The following is a 19,453-nucleotide window of genomic DNA, read 5'->3' on the forward strand; positions in this document are numbered from 1 at the left end:
ACGCCAGTTCTTACTGGGCCTAAGATCCCTGGGGGAGCTTCTTTTTTTTTTTTTTTTTTTTTTTTTTTCAACGTTGTTTTATTTTTTTGGGGGGACAGAGAGAGACAGAGCATGAACGGGGGAGGGGCAGAGAGAGAGGGAGACACAGAATCGGAACCAGGCTCCAGGCTCCAGGCTCCGAGCCATCAGCCCAGAGCCTGACGCGGGGCTCGAACTCATGGACCGCGAGATCGTGACCTGGCTGAAGTCCGACGCTTAACCGACTGCGCCACCCAGGCGCCCCTGGGGGAGCTTCTTAAAAACACAGATCTTGGAGCGCCTGGGTGGCTCAGTCCAGTTGAGCGTCCAACTTCGGTTCAGGTCATGATCTTGAGGTTGGTGAGTTCAAGCCCCGCATGGGGCTCCGTGCTGACAGCTCAGAGCCTGGAGCCTGCTTCGGATTCTGTGTCTCCCTCTCTCTCTGCCCCTCCCCCATTCACACTCTGTCTCTGTCTCTCAAAAATGAATAAATGTTAAAAAAAAAAAAATTTAAACAAGCTCTATGCCCAATGTGCGGCTCAAATCACGACCTCAAGATTGGGGGTCACATGCTCTACCAACTGAGCCAGCCAGGTGCCCCTGAAGGAATATTTACAGCAAACTTCGCAGACCTGAAGGAAAAGGGTTTTCCGATTGAAAGGTCTACCAGCTGCTCAGCATAATGGATAACAAGGGCCCGGCACCATTGGGGAATTTCAGAACACCGGAGACAAAGAGAAGATCCTACGAGCTCCCTCTGGAAGACTGCGAACTTCCTAACAGTCGCTCTGGAAACTACCTGACAGCGGAACCAGTCAGAAGGAAAAATGTTTCCAGCCTGGAATTCGACTGGGAGACCATCAATCGAGTGGGCAGGCAGAATAAAGACACTTTCAGGCCGGTGGGTTCTCAAAATAACTTCTGTTACAAACACCTTTTCTCAGGAAGTTACTAGAGGATGTTTCCATCCCAAAACTGGGGGGTGGGGGCGGATTATTCTTGAAAGAGAAACACCCATGATGTAGAAAACACACAGAAGTGGGCAGGGCCCCCAGGGTGCTGGGGGACGGAAGTGCCAGGAGGGCAGCTGGGCCCCAGGTAGGTGAAGGCCGCCTGTCAGTCTGGTTCGGGACAGATGGCTTCAGGGACCGCGCCAGCAAGAATTTGAAATCGATGGTGTATCTGATGTGTCCAAATATTTTGAGAAGAGATTGAGTGGAAAAGGAGAGATTTTGTGGCTGATTTGGTGAGAACCTAGAAATACAAACAAACAAACAAAAACAAAAATAGGTGCCCGGGGGGCTCAGGTCATGATCCCACTGTTTGTGAGTTCGAGACCCACATCAGGCTATGTGCTGACAGCTCAGAGCCTGGAGCCTGCTTCAGATTCTGTGTCTCCTTCTCTCTCTGTCCCCTCCCCCGCTCACTCTCTGTCTCTCTGTCTCTCAAAAATAAACTTAAAAAAAAATTAAGGAACAAAAATAGTTGACAACTTAGAGAAAACAATGTTATACGTAAAAGGAAAATAATATGGCGCAGATGTAACTGACATGTGAACCTGAGTGTTCATACGACAGACATGATCACGGGACTGTACTGGGATGATGGGAACTTGGGGGACAGGAAACGTCTATGTGGCTGAGACGGACAGAGGAAAGAGCAAGATATATTCCAGAGGGTTCTGTCAATAGATAACGCCCACAAGAGAAAAATCAAGATATAGCCATCACAGCGTGTCGCTCAGAAATATGGGAATAAATCGCCAAACGTTAGTCAAAACGGCTTGAATGTTGAACGTTGTTGTCTCATGCTGGACCCGGCAGCACACATCCTGAATGTTGTTGTCGCTGGAGAGGGAAGAGAGGAAAGTGGGGGCTGGGACCACTGTTTTTGATTAAAACTTAGAGACCTCTGTTTCTTTTAAACCACAGGCATCTGTGACTTTAAAACAGCAGCAACAAATCTCCGCACAGAAGTGGAGACCCCGTAACCTCCGGCTCCTGATTTGCTTTCACGGTTGGTCCACACATGACCCTCTCTGGTCTCTCTTGAAAACTGTGTATGGATGTAACCAACACCCCGTCCCTCCCAGCCGATGACTCCCACTGATCTGCGCTTCCCCGCGCTCCCCTTCCCGCTCAGGGTCCCCTCCTCCCCCAACGCTAGGTATCCACTCTCCCGAAAACTTTTCCATGTATATCCAGTTTTTTTTTTTTTTCGCATCCATATGTACAACTGAAAATACACTGGTCATTTTTAGCTGTGTCTAACTTTACCAAAAGGGTATCAAGCTGTAATGACTTTTCCTTTCCCACGCAATGTCATATGCCTTAGATGTATCCACATTGAACACGTCTGTTATTTTTTGTTTTGGTACTACTTTGTACGAACACACAATTTATCTATCCATTCTGCTAGTGAGCATCTGAATTGCGCCTCGGTGTTTGCTGTTATGAGCAAGGTGACGATGGTCTTTCTCCACGTCTCCTGGTGCGCGCGCACAATGGTTTCTCTCGTGTGCACCCCTGGGAGTGGAGATCATAGCATATGTGAATGTCAGACCTTACAACGTGCCATCAAACTGATTTCCAACATGTAAGTGACTGTCCACCTCCTACTGGGTGAGCATACGTGGCTTCTTACTGGGGTCTTGATGGGAATTTACTAATCACCACTGATAATAAAGTAACATTAGTAATGACTAATGACATTAGTAACTGGTGTCCTCTCACATGTGTTGACCATATATTTTTTTTAAGTGTATTTGTTTATTTTGACAGACAGAGAGAGGCAGAGAGGGAAGGAGAGAGGGAATCCCAAGCAGGCTCCGCCCTGTCAGCACAGAGCCCAATGCGGGGCTCGGTCCCACTCACTGTGAGTTGAGGACCTGAGCCGAGATCGAGAGTCGGATACTTAACCGACTGAACCCCCCCCCCACCCAGGCGCCCCTGTAATTTTGTTCTTACGTGAAATTGCTATTTGTGAATTTTGCCCATTTTTCAGTTGGGTTGTTCCTCTTTACTGATTTGTACGTGTTCTTTGTATAGTCTTGACATAACCTTAGGTTGGTTTGCATGAATACTTTGAAAAAACAAAGAAACGCACCGAAAAATAAAGGAGGGAGGGTGAATTTGGAGAAAACTGGAAGCTTCCATACTGGACCACGAAGTCAGGTGCGTGAGGGTGACGACGGCACCCAGGGCCGCCCCAGCCGCCTGTCTTACTCATTTCCAGACCCGCCCTTTCCCCCCAAAATTCACCTGCTGTCGGGCACAACACCTAACAATGCCCGAGGAACTGCGTGGGGCAAAGGAATGAATGAAGCCCCAGGCCATAGGCAGCGTGGTGGCAGAAACGGCCTTTCAGTACCCGATTGCCATCTGTCCCCGTAGAAGCCACCACCGCCTCCTCCAGTAGGGCCAATCCTGCTGTCCAGTGGAGGGAGGCTCTCTCTCCCCTGAGAGGGAGGGACCAGGAGCGAGCCCGCCAGGGCTCAATCTTACCAGGGCAGGAAGGGGCCCTGACCCCTCCTTAGCAAGCACCTCCCAGGCTCCTCCCCTCCCCACGCGTCTGTCCCTGGGGTCCCAGAGGCCACACTCCAGGTGAGAGAGGGCTGCAGCGTGCGGCCACACGTGATTGGGGCCCTGACACTTCTGTGGCCCTGACCCTGGCCCCAGACCTCGTTCCTTTACGCCACAGGGACTTAGGGGAAAGCAGACACACCGGGGGTTTGTGGCTGCACAGCACGGCGGGCGGCCCATCCAACCTGGGCACTTCTGGCGGTAAGCAGCGAGGTTACTTCCAGAACCACTTGTGGGCAAACACCACAGTGGTGAACCACCGTGCGCCCTCTTCCAGTTTGCAAATTACAGAGCAACCTGGAGATCCTTCGCCCAGAGCGGATGGCGTGCACACAGGCTTCTTCGCTACAGCATCGTTGGTTGGTGTTATCACAAGAGAGGAAGGAACCTGAACGTCCACCAACGGGGGACTGGCTAAGTCATCGCGACAGGAGGAATCGTGAGCTGTCACGCAGCCGTCACAATGAATGGGACAGACCTTTGTGGCCGACGTGGAAGGGGTCCCACGGTAAACTGCTTAAGTAAAAGCGCAGAACGGTGCATATGGGATGCTGAGATCTGTGTGCAGGAATCCGCTTTGTGTTGGCTTCAAAGTTACATAGGAAACGACTGGAAGAACACATACAAAATTGGTCATATTTTCATCTCTAAGAAGAAAACTGGGGCAGCTAGGAGATAGAGATACCGTGGAGACCGCTTTCTTCAAAGGCACCTTCTTTACCTCCTGAGTCTCGTATCGTAAACGTGTATTAATTACTTATCCAAAAAACGAAACTGAGTTTTGACAACGGCGATGCGGGCCTCATGGCGCTCTCGAGGGGCTCTGCCCGCTCCTGTCCTGGAAGATGTCACGTCTCTCCCGAGAGCTGAGGAGCTGTTGTCACCACAGTGCTCGGGAGACAAGCCTGGGAGCCTCCTTGGCCTTCCCTTATCGGGCACACGCTCAGCAGCGGCCAAGCTGCACCCTCTCCCCTGACCTGGCAGTCCCAGGCCTTTTTAGAAGCTTCTAGAAGTTCAGCTCTGCTCATGTTTCTCTCCTGCCCAAACCCTTTAATGGCTCCCACCGTCAACCAATTAAATCTAAATTCTGGGGACTCGGGCCCAGGCATTAGCTGTTTTTTTGTTGTCGTTTTTTAAGCACGTTCTATGCCCAACGTGAGGCTTGAACGCACGGTCTGAGATCAGGAGTCACACACTCTACCGGCTGAGACAGCGAGGCACCCCTGCACTGGTATTTTTTTTTAATTCTTCAAGTGACTAATGTACAGCCCAAGTGGAAAGTCACTGCCTTGGAGCAGTGCCGTCCAAGCAAATGGTCTGTGATAACAGAAAAGTTCCATGTCTGTGCTGTCTGATAGGTGGCCACGAGCCATGTGAGGCTACCAAGCGTTTGAAACGTGGTTTGAATGGCAGAGGAACTGAGTATTTAATTGTGTTTAATATTAAACAATTTAAGTTTCAAGAGTCCAACAGATTGGACAGCACAGTCCTAGAGAACGAATCCAGTGAGTTTCACTTTTTGTAGAACAGAGCCCTCTTTTATTTTTTTTAAATTTTTAAAATTGTTATTTATTTTTGAGACAGAGACGGTGCGAGTGGGGGAGGAACAGAGAGAGAGGGAGACACATTCCAAAGCAGGCTCCAGGCTCCGAGCTGTCAGCACAGAGCCCGATGCGGGGCTCGAACTCCCGAACTGCGAGACCATGACCTGAGCCGAAGTCGGACGCTCAACCAAGTGAGCCACCCAGCCTCCCCAACAGAGCCCTCTTTTTAAAAAATATTTTTTTTAGGGGCACCTGGGTAGCTCAGTCGGTTGAGCATCCGACTTCGGCTCAGGTCATGATGTCGTGAGTTCAAGCCCCACTTCGGGCTCGCTGCTGTCAGCCTGCCAGCACAGAGCCCCGTTTGGGTCCTCTGACCTCCCTCCCCCGCTTGCACTCTCTCCAAAATAAATCAATATTAAAAAAAATTTATTATGAAGGATATTATACCTATAGAAGAGTTAGAACATATGCATTTTTTAAGAAAAATATCTAATATTGTACTAGCAGCTGAGGGCTAACGCATAGCAGCCAACCATGCACCAGGCACCGTTCTAAGCATTTCCACAGAGCACACACATGAACTGATTCTAGTCAGCCCTTTCCCAGATGAGAGAGTTGAGGCACAGGAAGGCTGGGTAACCGGTGAGTGAGTGAGCGGTGGGGCTGGGACTGGAGCCCAGCCAAGCGGCCCCCATGGCGGCAGGTGCCAGCTTTTTTTTTTTTTTAATTTTTTTTTCAACGTTTTTATTTATTTTTGGGACAGAGAGAGACAGAGCATGAACGGGGGAGGGGCAGAGAGAGAGGGAGACACAGAATCGGAAACAGGCTCCAGGCTCTGAGCCATCAGCCCAGAGCCCGACGCGGGGCTCGAACTCCCGGACCATGAGATCGTGACCTGGCTGAAGTCGGACGCTTAACCGACCGCGCCACCCAGGCGCCCCAACAGGTGCCAGCTTTAACAGGCACATGCTGTTGCCTGAGCAGCCGGGGGCAGGGGAGCCCATCTTCTCAAAGTGCATAGCACTGAGAATCTAATAGAACAATAAACACCGTGATAACACATTTATCAGGCACTTACTATGTTCCGGGCTCTGCGCAAACACTTTAAATACGTTCCTTCATTCATCTCTCATCACAACCCCTCTTTACAGACATGCAAACTGAGACTTGGCGGTTAGGTAGCTCTCCTAGAGTGGCGGTGCTGGAGAGGGTGCTGGGACCAGGTCACTTGGCCACTCGGACTCTTGGTAACATGCAGAAATGCACGTTTCCGCCTTTACGTTGGCTGGCATGTGTTGGGGGGCAGTGCAGACACGGTTTTGGAAACCACTGGTCCAGGGGTGCCTGGGGGGGGGCTCAGTTGGGTAAGCATCCGACTCTTGATTTTGGCTCAGGTCATGATCTCAACATTGTGAGACCAGCCCAGCATGGAGCCCGCTTAAAATTCTCTCTCTCTCCCTCTGCTCTTCTCCCCGGCTGGTGTTCTTTCTCTCAAAAAAAAAAAAAACAAAAACAACCCAAAAAACAAAAACAAAAACAGCCACCCTGGTCTGAACTAGCCATCTTCCTTCCCTTCCTCCACTTTACAGAGCATATAACTGGTGGTAGGGGGTGGGGAGGGGGTCATACAGAGCCAGCACAGGAGCGGAACCTCTAACTTAGGCGGTCAAAGGAAGGCAACTAAACTTTCCTTTGAACCAATTAAGCATCTGAGGTTTTCACAGAGGCAAATCTTTTCACTTCAGGACACCCCATAAGGTAGCTATTTGTATCACATTAAAAACAAAATTTAATGTTTATTTACTTTTGAGAGAGAGACAGAGACAGAGTGTGAGAAGGGGAGGGGCAGAGAGAGAGAGAGGGAGACCCAGAATCGCAAGCAGGCTCCAGGCTCTGAGGTGTCAGCACAGAGCCCGACGCGGGGCTCGAACCCATGAACTGTGAGATCATGACCTGAACCGAAATGGGACACTTAACCAATGGAGCCACCCAAGGGCCCCTATTTGTATCAGGTTGTTACAGTGGAAGGGAATTTTGTTTAGAAATTCTGTCTAAGCCATTTGCCAAAAGCGGGATTCAAACCGGTTACCCCAACAGGCAAACCCAGGTCGTTTCTACTAGACCTCACTGCCCACTCCCCTAGCACCCAGCACAGAGCATCCTACACACCTCCCTCCCTGGGTCCCTCCCTTCCTGATGTGGACACTAAGTATCCCACCACTCCCCTGACCTAGCAAGGTCCAGAGACTTGGCCTCGGAACCCTAGAGCTAGCTCTGCACCCCCAGGCTTCTCTGCTGTGGGGCCCCAAGTCCCCTGACTTCTGTCCTGACCTCCCTCTCACACAAAAGTGGAACCAGGCACCAGCCTCCACAGAAGGATTCCACTGAGACATTTGTGAATCAGTTCCAAGCGGGGCTGGGCATCTAGGGGCCTGTGACCTGTGCATTTTAGCTCCTACCCCTCAAATGGTGATGCAAACTAGAAGCATCAGCACCTTGGGGGTCGTGAGAAACGCAGCCACCCCAAGCCTACCGAGTTAGAATCCTCTCTTGGAGAGGATTCCCAAAAGATTCGTTTGCACACTGAAGTCTGCAGAGCAGGAGTTAGACCTGACTCCCCGGGGAAGCCGGCTTATGCCTGGCCACCCGTGTAACTGACCCTCTGCAGCTCTGGGCTCATTGTTAGGGCCAGCTGTGAGGTGGTTGAGGATGTTATTGTAAGGAGAACTTGGATATCAAATTGCAAGCAAGGACTGGGAGCTTATGGCAACAAAGGGAACCTGGTTGCTTCCTTTCAACCTTGATCTGCACGGCGGTCTCAATGCCGGGGCCCAAGAGATCTGCTGGAGAATTCTGAAGTCTGGCAGCCACCTCCCAACAGGCTATTAAGATGCAACAAAGTGGGGAAATGGATAGAGCTCTTGGTTTTAACGAACTGGGCTACACGACATCGTTAAACAGTTTGAAACGTGCTTGTTGCCCTCAAACTCTGCACATTTATAACAACTGGCCTGGACGCTTCAAGGAAGCGTGTTGTGACACAGGGCTTTCCGAAACATCTTCAAAAACTTGTGACAAGACTCTGGGCTAACAACAATAAGAACAAACACAAGCATCAGCCTGACAGAATGTGAACTATCACACTGACAACATTTCAAACTGGAACGCTTTGCAAAGTAAACACCAACTGGAGTCTGGCTGCTGTGTTGCAACAAGTTTGGGTTTGCTTTTGAAACAAATCGACAAGTCCGCGCGGAGGCTGGGGCCACGCATCGCAACAAGAGTGGCCCTCTGTGCCAGCAGCGCCTGGGACAGGGCCGGAGGGACTCCTATCCCAAGGGGGAATTATGCCGGGAGGCCACACTGTTATAAAGGCAAAACTTGTAACACGCATTGCCGTAAGGATGTCGTGTGTAGGGACAGCGGGCTGATAGGAAGGACGCTGTAACAGCCGCGGGCCTCGGCTAATAAGTAGCCACCCCATGCCTCAGACGGTGTCAGGGCAGAATGTTATCCCGCCTCGCAGGTGAGGAAACTGACTGAGGAAAGTGCAAGGAAGGGATCCGGGTTCTCAGGAGGAAGGCACGTGGACGTGGGCCTTCTGGGCTTCTTTGCAGGGAGATCTTGCATATGCTTTGAGGTCGGATCGGGAAACTTGTGCGAAGAAAAGCACGCTTATATTACCTATTCAAATCCAGAATATCTAGTTGCAAGATGTTAAGGATCTGGAAGTGCGGTAAGAGATCCAGGTTGTCTTATCTGAGACCACACAGGTGTCTGGATTTGAGCGAATCCAAGATCGACGGTGACAGCAGACCAAAGAAGTAATGACAGGAGTCCCGTTTGGCTTAACGGGGGGAGAGACCCGAGTTCAAGGGTTGGTTCTACCACTTGTGACCACAGAACCTAGGCTACGATGTCGTCTCTGGAATCCAGCAAAATCACCCTTGGGAGACCCAGATCCGAGTCATCAACTTTGGGAAGCCTTCAAAGAGTCTTCCCCAGTACCCGCCCCCCACCCCCCGCCGCCCCCCGCAAGAAGCAGTGCCCTCTGCTCCCCAAGCTTCACGGCTTGGTTTACTGATGGTCTGGGGTTTACTGGCATTGTACGGTCTCTTCCCCGCGAGAACAGGGCTCGTCTCTGCGGGCTGAGCTGGCGGCGGAGCCCAGATCGCTTTTGCCAGGAAGCAGCACCCAGAACGTGGCCGCTTTGTACCCCCAAGCCCTCGGACACCTCCCGGCTTCCAAACTGGAGCCTCGCCCCTCAGCCGAGGCCGCTGCGGGGCGCACAGCCCGCCGTTCGGACCCCCCGCGATCCGCACGTCGGCGGCCGGCGCGCACTGCGGGCGCAGGGCAGGGACCCACACGGGCCCCCCGCGGCCGCGTCGGGCCCCGCGAGCCAGCGCCCCCGGGCCAGGGGAGGGGCGCCAGGCCGCTCCGTCCAGCCGGGCGCCAACTCCTCCCGGCCGGCGTGCGGGCGGGCGCCCCCCGACAGCTGCACACAAAGCCCGCTCGGCGAGCTCGGCGCTCGGCTCCTCAGGCCTGTGCCGCCGCGCGCCGCCGGGCGGCCCCGGGTTGGGCGTCGGGCCGCGGCAGGCCCGGGGCGCCGAGCGCCGCGCGCATCGAACCGGCGCGGGAGGGGGAGGGGAGCGGGGGAGGAGGGGGAGGGGGCCGGCGGGGGAGGAGGAAGAGGCCTCGCGCCGAGGAGGGAGCAATTGAATTTCAAACACAAACAACCGCACGAGCGCGCAGCACCGCGCCGCCGCATCCGCGCCCGCCCCGTCCGAGCGGCGCGGGCGCACAGCCGTGGCCGCGCCGGAGCTGGGGCCGGGGGCCGCCATCGAGGCGGGGGCCGCTCGAGGGCCGGAGCGCAGCGGCGCCGCCACCGCCGCGCGCGCAAACTTGGGCTCACGCTCGCCGGCGCGGCGCGGAGCCCGGGGCGCCCGGAGCCCCGCCATGTCGCGCTCCAACCGGCAGAAGGAGTACAAGTGCGGGGACCTGGTGTTCGCCAAGATGAAGGGCTACCCGCACTGGCCGGCCCGGGTGAGCAGCGCGGCCCGCCGCCCCGGCCCCGGGCTGGGTTGCGTAACACTCGGGAGGACGCGGGCGCCGCGCGCGGAGGGGCGCGGGCGGGGGGCGGCCGAGTCCCCGGCTCGCTGCGAGCGCCTCCTCGCCCCCCGCCGGTTACATAATGGTGGGGGCGGGGGCCCCGGAGAGCGCGGCGTCCGCGCGGCCCCCCCTTCCCCCCGAGCGCGGCGGCGCGGGGCGCGCGGCCTGGGCTGGGGCCGTCGGGAACCCCTCCCGGGCGCCCCGGGACCCGCTTAGAGACCCCCGCTGCCCTCCCCGATCGCTGCCCCCGCTCAGACCCTGCTAGGAGCGAGAAGGTAGCGGGAGGGTCCCAGCCCGGGGAGGGATCTGCGGAGGCGGAGTTCGCTTCTGGAAAACTTTGGTTTGGGGCGGCCGCGAGAGGTCTGAAGTTGGGAGGGTCGAGGAATGTTTGGGGGCGGCGTGAGAGGGGATCTACTAGGCTTGGAAATTAGTTGCCAGAACCCTTCGCTGCTCAGCCCCACAAAAATAGCCCTCCATATGCTGCCAGCTCAAGTTGGGGGCTGAGGGTGGCAGGGCCCCTGGGAGGCCGGCAGGTCCAGTCCAGGCTGCCCGTTCCTGGAGGTGGGGGGGCCCCAGCTGCTTCTCCCCTTAGATAGGAGCCTCCCGCCGCAACGGCCCAGTGTGCCATGTGGTTGACTGAGCCCGCCAACTTGAGGGCCTGCCCCCCCCCCCCAGCACCTGGCCAGGTGGGAGGGTGGGGCCCAGAAGCCCAACCTGCTGTGTTCCTCAGGTTTCCCCTAAGGACTGGGACAGCCCAAGGAGGGAAGGAGGGAGGGGAGGTTGCTGGAGGAGTTTGGGGGTGTTACAGGGGGCAGCGCCTCTGGCAACTTCCAAGTTGGTCTGGAGAGGCCTTTGCAGTTGGGTGCAGTCGTGACCCTGTGCCCTGGAGGTAGGACTCTGGGCAGTGAAATAGGGCCGAGGGCAGTGGGAGGAGGGAGCTTTCTAAGCCGGGGGGCCAAGTGCGGAACTGCTTCCAGGCTTTAGGTTACGGTTCTCCACGTGAGTCTGTGTCTTTATCTGGCCCGACCCTGCTTGGAGCCTGGGAAGTTGCCCCAGGCTGTGCCGGGACCTGTTCAGAGGGCCAGGCCAACTTTGGGGCCACTCAGAAAATCCAGGAGTCCCTTCCTCCCCCTGTACCCTCTTCGAGGAGTATGCTTAACCCCATATGCTTTGAGCTCCCTGTTCCCTGAAACTTCTAGATGTCCGGACACTGGAATGGAAACGAGGGGCTCTCTCAGCTTCCAGGGCCTTCTAAGTGCCTGGGCTGGGGGTTAGGGGGGTTGTGAGGAAGCAGCCGCAGACAGCCTTGCGTGTGTGTTGGGGTATGCGGCCTGTGAGCACTTGTGTACTTTACTCTGTACCTTTGATCCGTCCGGCTTCTTGGCCCAGATGCCAAGGCCCTGTTGGGCAGGGCAAGAACTGAACCCAGGTCTCTGCTGCGGCTCCTACCTCCTGGGGGGTGGGGTGGGGGGTGGGACAAAGTCTGGAGGCTGGGCCAGGCCCCAGGGAAGCCGTGCAGCTGGAATGTGGGTTGCAGGGAACTCCTTCTGGATCAGGAAAGAGAAAACAGTGAGGGGGACACAGACGGGCCCACATTGGCCCCTATGAGGTAGACCTTCCAGGTTTCTGGTGGCCTTTAGGGTGAGGCCGCCCTTGGGACTGGGGATGCCATTTAGTCTTGTCTTCATCCTTCCTCGGCCTCCAGGACAGAAGGGCGGGACCAGAGGGCAGTGCCTTCCTGTTGAGGCCTGGACCTTTTAGATAGAGCGAGGCTTGGGGAGGGGAGGTCAGACTGGATCTCCAAGAGATAGGGAGGGTGCCACCCTCTGCCTGTGCTCCAGCTTTGGATTGTGACATCTGGGGATCGGTGCACCCAAGGCTCTTATCTCCTACATAGATCCTTCTGGAACGCCAAAAGAGCTGACAAATCTGGGTCTCCTCTCCACGTGTGGATGCGGTCTTAGCCCCTAGAGGGGCAGAGTGAAGGGGCCTGGCCTTTCCTGAGACCAAAGAGGAGTAAGGGGGCCTCATGGATGGCCAGGTGGAGGCCGCTGAGTGGGTTTTCCTTCCTCAGCCCCTGCTTCTGGGGAGGACGGCTGACTGGGTGGGACTGGAGAGCCCAGCAGCCAGCCGGAGGGGCCACGTGGTAGGCAAGACCTGTCCCGATTGCAGTGCCACACAACATCTTAACCTTCTCCTTCCCCTCTTCCTTCGGCTTGACTTCTTGGGGGGAATCTCCAAGCACTTAACAACTAACCTTCAAGACTCTGGGATTCCCCCCCCCCCCCCCCCCCCCCCAGGTTCCTTCCTCCTCTCTCTGCTTCCTGTTTCACAATCCCAGAAAACCTGAGCAGCCACAGGGCCTCACCCAGCTTTCCTCCCTCCCCCACGTCCAGGCACCACCTTCTCTTTTCTGCCTCTTGGGCTTGCCACACTTTCCCGGCCCCAACTGTCTCCTGCCCCAGATTTTCCGGTTCCTGGGTCAGGCCGGGCTGGGCTCTGGGTGTGGTGGTCAGAACCCTGGCTGGCAGTCAGTGTGGCCTTAGCCTTCCCTGCTGTCTTCCTACGTGTGGACAGGCGGTCCCCGACTTGGCTTTGGTCCGAGACTGGGGAGAGGTGTTCAGTCTCCTCCCCCATTCCTCACCTGGGGTCCCTCATCAGGCTTCAGTGGGTGGCCATGAGCCCTGGGGGCGGGGGGGGGGGGGGGGGGGGGGCAGCTTTTCCTGCCCTCGGGTCTGTCTGATGGAGCCAGGCACATGCAGAGGGTTGGGCCTGGAGTGGATGGGCCCCCGCCTGGGAGAATTAACCTGCCTGGATTTCTGGAATGGCTGAGAAGTAGCAGACCCCCCTCCCCCGTTGACCAGTAGAGGGGGTGCGGCAGGTTCCCTAGCACTGGTCCGGCCCCACCCTGCCCCGCTTACCCTTGACTCACTTGTTGTGAGTCACGGTGTGGATATAAAGGCACCGCCTGGGAGACATATGTCTGTATTGGGGGTACAGGCCTCTCTTGAGACCTCACGTCCTCCATACGCAGTAAAGAACTGCCCTTCACTTTGAAACGCAAGAAACGAGGTTTCCTTTGTAGCTTGAAGGATGGAAGGGACTTTTCCCCTTTTTGAGGTGAGGGGTTGAGGATTCCACTGAGTGAAAACAGCCCACTTGTCCTGGCGCTTCCCCCACAGGTACCACCGTCAAGGTGAGGCCGGGAGCAGGGTGACCCTTTTGGGGTCGAAGGCCCCTGGCTTCCCTCTGAACTCCATACCCACCCTTTATTTGGCTAGAAGTCAGCAGGGCGGGTGTATCTGGCGTGTGGTTCTATTTTTAATTCTCATCCATTCTTTTGTTTCTCCTCCGCCCCTGAGGCTGGGCAGCTGGTGGCCTCCTGGGTCCCCTGTCACACCGCTCAGCTGCCTGGGAGTTCACTTTACATGGGAAAGCCCTGTGGGGCAGTGCTTTGAGGGCTGTGCTCCTGGAGAGAGCTTCCTGTCCCCTCCTGTCTGACCCTTCCTTCACCCCACCCCCTCTCCTGAGCCTCAGTTTCTTCCCTTTCACCCTTCTTGCGCCTTGAGGCCCTGGCTCAGGTGTGAGCCCCGAGCACGAGGTTCCCTGTTGCACCCCCAGGAAGGCCCTCTCGCCCCCCACCCCTGCCCTGGGTCCTGGGGTCGAGATGGGTGGAGAAGAGGCCTAGGGGAGGGTTCGTGCTATTGTGCACGTCTCCTGGGACCTCTAAGCCCTGGAGTCTCTCTCTCTCTCTCTTTTTTTTTTTTTTTTTTTGCCTCGCCCCCCTCTGAGAGGAGGGTGGGGAGCCAGCTGGTCACAAGACCCAGGTGTCCTGGCTGAAGACTGGCTCCTCCTCCTCCCGCACCCCAGGCCTGGCTTCCCGAGAAGGGCCTGGGCCCTCCAGCGCTAGCTGCGGTTTCCAGCAGGCTGGGGACCCAGGTGCCAGACTCCAGGCTCAGGGGTGGGGGTGGGGGGTGGGGTGTGTTCGTGTCCCCTCCTCCCCAATCCAGAGTAGGGGGAGGGGTGGTCACATTCCTGGTTGCTGAGTGGCCCCGGGGGCGGGGTGGGTTGTCATGGCGATGGGGATCCTGTTTGTGGGGGGGGAACTGCGTGCCTTTCCACCCCCTGCTATCACACCCCAACCTCCTGGTCATGGGGAGGGCCCAGTTGGTGCTGGGCTTTCCTGAGGGGAGGGGCTGGACTTCTGTCCCCAGAGGCCACAGGGCGAGGGGGGAGGTGCCCAGGAACCTGAAGACTCCGTGCCTGGAGCCCGGTGCCCCTCCGTTCCCTGCCCGGGGCTCCGCCCCCTCCTGGGTGTGTCTCCGCGCCTTCTCGGCACCCCGCCTCCCTGTGTCCCCAGGCCCCCACGTCAGACACTGTGTCCCAGTCCTGGTGGTGTTAATCGATGCCTCAGGCTGTCTGTCTCTGTCCTAAATGCGCGTGGGGCCCCAGTCAACATGGCCACCTGGCCCGTGTCCGGCGGGAAGCCAGGCAGCCGAGGCGGCTGCTGCAAGTGTTGCTGGGAGTTGTAGTCCCCCCACCCCCAGCTCGCTTGGCCTGGGCTCTCCTGGCCTGATCTGGGGAGGCTGTTGGGGCCACTGCCTGTGCGTTTCCTCTGACCCCAGATCTCTGCACCTTTCCCTCCTTGTGCCCCCAGGACGTGGCAGGAGACCAACTCTGGGACCCTCACTAACTTATGTTGTTTGGGGGGGGGGGGGACCTCAATTTCCTCATCTGTCAAATGAGAGTGTCTGACTATATCAAGAGGCTTTCCAAAGTGTTCCCCAGAAGCTTTTGGGGTTGCTCCCTGGGGGGGGGGGGGTTGTTGAATAGGCAGCCCCTTGGTCTTGCGCCTCCACGGTAACCAGAGCAGCGGCCTTTATCTGTCTCGTGGATTCATTCAGCAGATCTTCCCGTGAGCCTGCTGTTTGCTGGGCACCTGCTGTCCGGTCTCGGGGCAGGTGCAGGCCAGAGAGTCCACATGGGCGTTGCTCAGATGTTGATGTGGGTAACCATGGCACCGGCCCTCTGAAGGAGAGGTGCTGAGGCTTCTGTGGGGAGCCAGCGGGGCCAGGAGGGGTGGGGGCGCCCTCCGGAGGAAGCCATGCGGGGCTGCGGTTGGAGGGCTCGCCAAGAGTTAGTGAGTTTGGGAGAGCAGAGACCGGGGTGGCCACAGCAGAGAGGGGGAGGGCAGCCAGTGGCCAAGGAGGAGAGCCAGTGCACGTGGGGCAAACCGCATTTAATCCCTGTGGCTTGAGTTCTGTGCCTCTCTCCGTTTACAGATGAGGAAACTGAGGTAGAAGGCAGTTCAGTAAGTTGCCCAAGGCCAGACAGATCTCGGTGGCAGCCCTGGGAGTATGGCCTCCTCAGGAAGAGGTGTACGGGGGGCTCTGATCACGAGCGGACTTGGGAAGGTCTCAGCAGGGGCGAAGTGCTGCGCTTGGAAGGCCGCTCTGGCTGCCCTGGGGCCGGTGCGTGGTAGGCAGGCTGTAGTCCCGTGAGGGTGGAGGCCGAGAGCCCGGGGGAAGAGGTGACCACCGGCGCTGGCCGGGACGTGGGCTTGTGGGCAGGTGGAACCGTGCCGTCGGGCTTGAGGAGAGGGGGCCAACTCCAGGTTTCTGCTGGGCCTGCTGTCTGACTTTGAACAAAGTGCCACCTCTAAAAAGGGTTCAGAAGCCACCTCGGTGACGTCTTGGGCCCCTCTCCGTCGGCTTTTACACAGATATGTCCTGGAGGCCAACCTCGGCCCCAAGTTGTGACCTTAGGACTCCGCTCACACTCAACTTTTCCTCATCTTGCTCCCAGATTGACGAGATGCCCGAGGCCGCCGTGAAGTCGACAGCCAACAAGTACCAAGTCTTTTTTTTCGGGACCCATGAGACGTGAGTGAGGGGCCAGAGGTGGGGAGGGCCACGGGCAGAGCGCCGTGGGCCACAGGTGGTGTCGGCGCCCCTTCCCCGCGGCTCAGGCAGGGAGGGCTCCAGAGCACAGTCTCCCCTCTCTCCCCAGGGCATTCCTGGGTCCCAAAGACCTCTTCCCTTACGAAGAGTCCAAGGAGAAGTTTGGCAAGCCCAACAAGAGGAAAGGGTTCAGCGAGGGGCTGTGGGAGATCGAGAACAACCCTACTGTCAAGGCCTCGGGCTACCAGGTGAGCAGCCAGCGGCCCCAAAGACCCCCTGGAAAGCAGGTGTGGCCGCCGGCTCATTTGGAACCCGGGCCCACGCGGGATGCTTAGCTTTCAGGACCGAGAAACCAGGCCTTTCGGCGGGGGGGGGGGGGGCAGGAGCTCCTGGGGTGGGGGTGGGGGGCCCTGCAGGAGGGGCTGGGGTTGGGGGAGGCGTGTGGTATCATTGTGCTATTTAGACGGTGGCCTGGGGGGCAAGGACAGGACAGAGGCGGTAAGTGGGGACAGCCCTTTAAGGGACCCGGTGTGAGTGTAGGACTTGGCCTTAACTCTTTCCACGAAGGCTTCCAGGAGGAGGTGCTCGTGAGCCGGGCAGGATGAGGCGGGAGGGTGGGGGGCGGGGGTCGGCGGGGAAAGGGTCCCAGCTCCCTTTGGGAGAAGTTGACCCGAGGTTTTGCCTCCTGCTCCAGCCCTCCCCCCTCCTGCACAGAGCCCTGCCTGCCCGGCCAGTGGGTTTAGCCCGGGGCTAATCCGACAGAGGTGGGTCTCAAATCACTCGTGAGACTGGGCACCTGGGGGGGGGGCGGGGGCGAGGCGGGAGAAGGAAGGAGTGAGTGGCCGAGGGCGGGTCTGGGGAGGGGCCCCCACAGGCCACGCAGGTGCCACTCAGCCTCTGCTGTCTCTGCGCGCAGTCTGCCCCCAAGAAGAGCTCTGTGGATGAGCCCGAGCCCGAGCCCGAAGCCACGGAGGGTGATGGCGACAAGAAGGGGAGTGCAGAGGGTAGCAGCGACGAGGAAGGGAAGCTGGTCATCGATGAGCCGGCCAAGGAGAAGAACGAGAAGGGGGCGCTGAAGAGGAGAGCGGGGGACCTGCTGGAGGTAACTGATCCCCGCCTGGGTCCCAGGGAAGCCAGCTGCTACTCCAGAGACCCTGCAGTCTGGGGTGGACCAGCCCGTAGTCTGGGGGTCCCTTGCCAAGAAGCTGGGGCACAGGAGACCCTTCAGCGGCAGAGGCCTGAGGAAGGGGGTTGTGGGCATGTCAAGGAAAGAGCCTCTGTGGAAGAGGGGCACGGGTGGGTGGCTGGCACCCCCACTCCTTGGCCTCAGCCCGCCTCGTCTCTGCCAACCCTACCTAGGACTCCCCAAAACGTCCCAAGGAGACAGAAGACCCCGAAGGGGAGGAGAAGGCAGTAGCCCCCTTGGAGGCTGAGAGGCCCCTCCCTGTGGAGGTGGAGAAGAACCGTACCCCCTCTGAGCCCGGCTCTGGCCGGGGGCTTCCTCAGGAGGAAGATGAGGAGTTAGAGGAGGAAGAGGCTGCCAAGGAAGATTCTGAGGCCCCAGGCATCAGAGATCGTGAGAGGTGAGGGAGCCCCCTGCTCTGAGGCAGCTGGGCTTGGGGGTTGACCAGCCACCTGTGGAGGAGGAGGGGGGTCCTGCCACGGAGGCAGGGTGGGCTCTCCCAGGACGTGGTCACTGGCTGGGGTGTGGCCAGCCCAAGGCCACACCCATAACCCTTCTCCCCTCCAACCCTCCCCCCCCGCAGCCTGTAGCCACCAATGTTTCAAGAGGAGCCCCTGCCCCGTTCCTGCTGCTGTCTGGGTGCTACTGGGGAAACTGGCCATGGCCTGCAAACTGGGAACCCCACCCCGCCCCGCCCTCCTCTGCCACTTAACTCTCCCCACTCCAAGCCCAGCCCCTGGAGATTGACCTGGATGGGGCAGGCCACCTGGCCCTTGCCTCCAGATCCCCACACCCCTGTGATCTGAGTCAGGGCCATGTGTTCTGCTTCGTGGGCTGCAATGAGGCCATTGTGTCCCTCCCTGCCTGGAGCCGTTTCCCAGGGTATCTGTTGGGGCCTGGACTGGTGGTTTCCACCTCCTGACACCTTCCTGCCCCACCCCCCCCACCCCAGCATTCTGGACCTCTGGATTAGCTGGCATCGGGGGTAGGACTGGAAGGGATGGAGAATAAAACAGCAGGATAGGCTTCTGGGCCTGAGAGGGGCGATCTTCAAGTAGGGGTGGGGGGTCGGCAGGAAGATGGCATCTTCGTGCGCTCCTGTCCCCTCCTCCCGTACCTGTTCTCTCAGCCCCCTAGATTCAGGGGAAGTGGGACAGCTTGTAGGGGAGGGGCTCCCTTCCATAAACCCTTGATGATGGGCAACATCCAACCTTCCTTTTGCTGACCCCAGGACTTCTGGGAGTCACAGATGATCGTCAGAAGATTTGGGGGCTTCCAAGTTGTTGGGCCGAGGACCTGAGGTCCAGAGGGTTGGCTTCACCCAGCTAGGGTGGGAGCATTGAGGAGCATCTGTCCACCTCTGATCTCTGGCCAGAGATAGGATGCCCTGGGGAGACCCCTTAGCTGCCCTTTTCCCTCTCCCCACAGTGCTCAAGGCCATCCTACAGTCACATATGTCACCCAGACATAAAGGAAAAGACACATTTTTTAGGAGATGTTTTTAATAAAAGAAAATTACAAAAAAAAATTTTAAAGACCCCTATCCCTTTGTGTGCCACCCCCACCCCCGGCTCCTTCCCCTCTCTTGCCCCCACTTATGAGGTGCACTGGGAGGCTTCCCTTCTATTTGGGGTTTGATGACTTTTCTTTTTGTAGCTGGGGCTTTGGTGTTCCTTCTGGTGTCCGTTCCCATCACGTCCCTCACCTGGTCTCCTCAGCGTTGTCACCAGATCTGAAACCCACTGGGAGGACAGGGGAATAAGTGCCCTTGCCCAGCCTCTGTAGCGGCCTCTATGCCTCTCTCCCGTCTCCTGTCTCCCCCCACCCCCCACCCCCCCTTGGGCTCTGATGAAAAATTGCTGACTGTAGCTTTGGGACTTTAGCTCTGAAAACCGTAGACGATTTCAGTTCTAGGAAAATAAAACCCGTTGATTACTACATAGGATTTTGACTGATTCTTTGGGTGGGCGGCCGGGGGTGGGGGAGGGGGGGGGGTTGGCCATTTCCAGGCCCCCTTCCCAGACGGAGGAAGTGGTGCCAGCCTCCTTTCTCAGGTTGAGAGACAGGAGGGCAAACACCCAGGAATGCGCTGCTCCCAGCAGCCGCCGCTGAACCACC

The 19,453-nt window shown here is 57.6% G+C and overlaps 1 protein-coding gene and 2 long non-coding RNA genes across 4 annotated transcripts; 2 read left to right on the forward strand and 1 right to left on the reverse strand.

Moving 5' to 3' along the window:
- The first annotated feature begins 475 nt into the window (after nt 1–475).
- On the forward strand, nt 476–2,731 carry LOC115504949. Its single transcript, XR_003965857.1, has 2 exons — nt 476–919; nt 1,950–2,731. It is a non-coding gene; the product is annotated as an uncharacterized LOC115504949 (long non-coding RNA).
- Nucleotides 921–3,521, reverse strand: LOC115504950. The gene is made up of 2 exons (XR_003965858.1): nt 3,279–3,521; nt 921–1,272 (listed from the first exon to the last, which is right to left on the reverse strand). It is a non-coding gene; the product is annotated as an uncharacterized LOC115504950 (long non-coding RNA).
- Nucleotides 3,522–10,035: 6,514 nt separating this feature from the next.
- HDGF (heparin binding growth factor) lies at nt 10,036–19,275 on the forward strand. 2 transcript variants are annotated; one of them, XM_030303451.1, is made up of 6 exons: nt 10,036–10,186; nt 16,058–16,134; nt 16,262–16,400; nt 17,069–17,254; nt 17,512–17,735; nt 17,919–19,275. In XM_030303451.1, exons 1-6 carry the CDS (start codon nt 10,100–10,102, stop codon nt 17,923–17,925), a joined length of 720 nt encoding a protein of 239 aa, XP_030159311.1. In that variant the 5' UTR covers nt 10,036–10,099; the 3' UTR covers nt 17,926–19,275. The 2 variants fall into 2 exon arrangements, with proteins under 2 accessions (XP_030159311.1, XP_032447734.1); XM_032591843.1 differs by lacking the exon at nt 10,036–10,186 and adding an exon at nt 10,998–11,141.
- Nucleotides 19,276–19,453: the final 178 nt, after the last annotated feature.

The sequence above is a fragment of the Lynx canadensis genome, chromosome F1 (assembly GCF_007474595.2).
Source record: "Lynx canadensis isolate LIC74 chromosome F1, mLynCan4.pri.v2, whole genome shotgun sequence".
Classification (NCBI taxonomy): Eukaryota; Metazoa; Chordata; class Mammalia; order Carnivora; family Felidae; genus Lynx; species Lynx canadensis.

Coding starts and splice junctions, on each gene's coding strand:
- HDGF (XM_030303451.1), top strand. CDS start 10,100: ATGTCGCGCTCCAACCGGCAGAAGGAGTACAAGTGCGGGGACCTGGTG. Junction 10,187..16,057: donor ACCCGCACTGGCCGGCCCGG/GTGAGCAGCGCG, acceptor TCTTGCTCCCAG/ATTGACGAGATGCCCGAGGC. Junction 16,135..16,261: donor TTTTTCGGGACCCATGAGAC/GTGAGTGAGGGG, acceptor CTCTCTCCCCAG/GGCATTCCTGGGTCCCAAAG.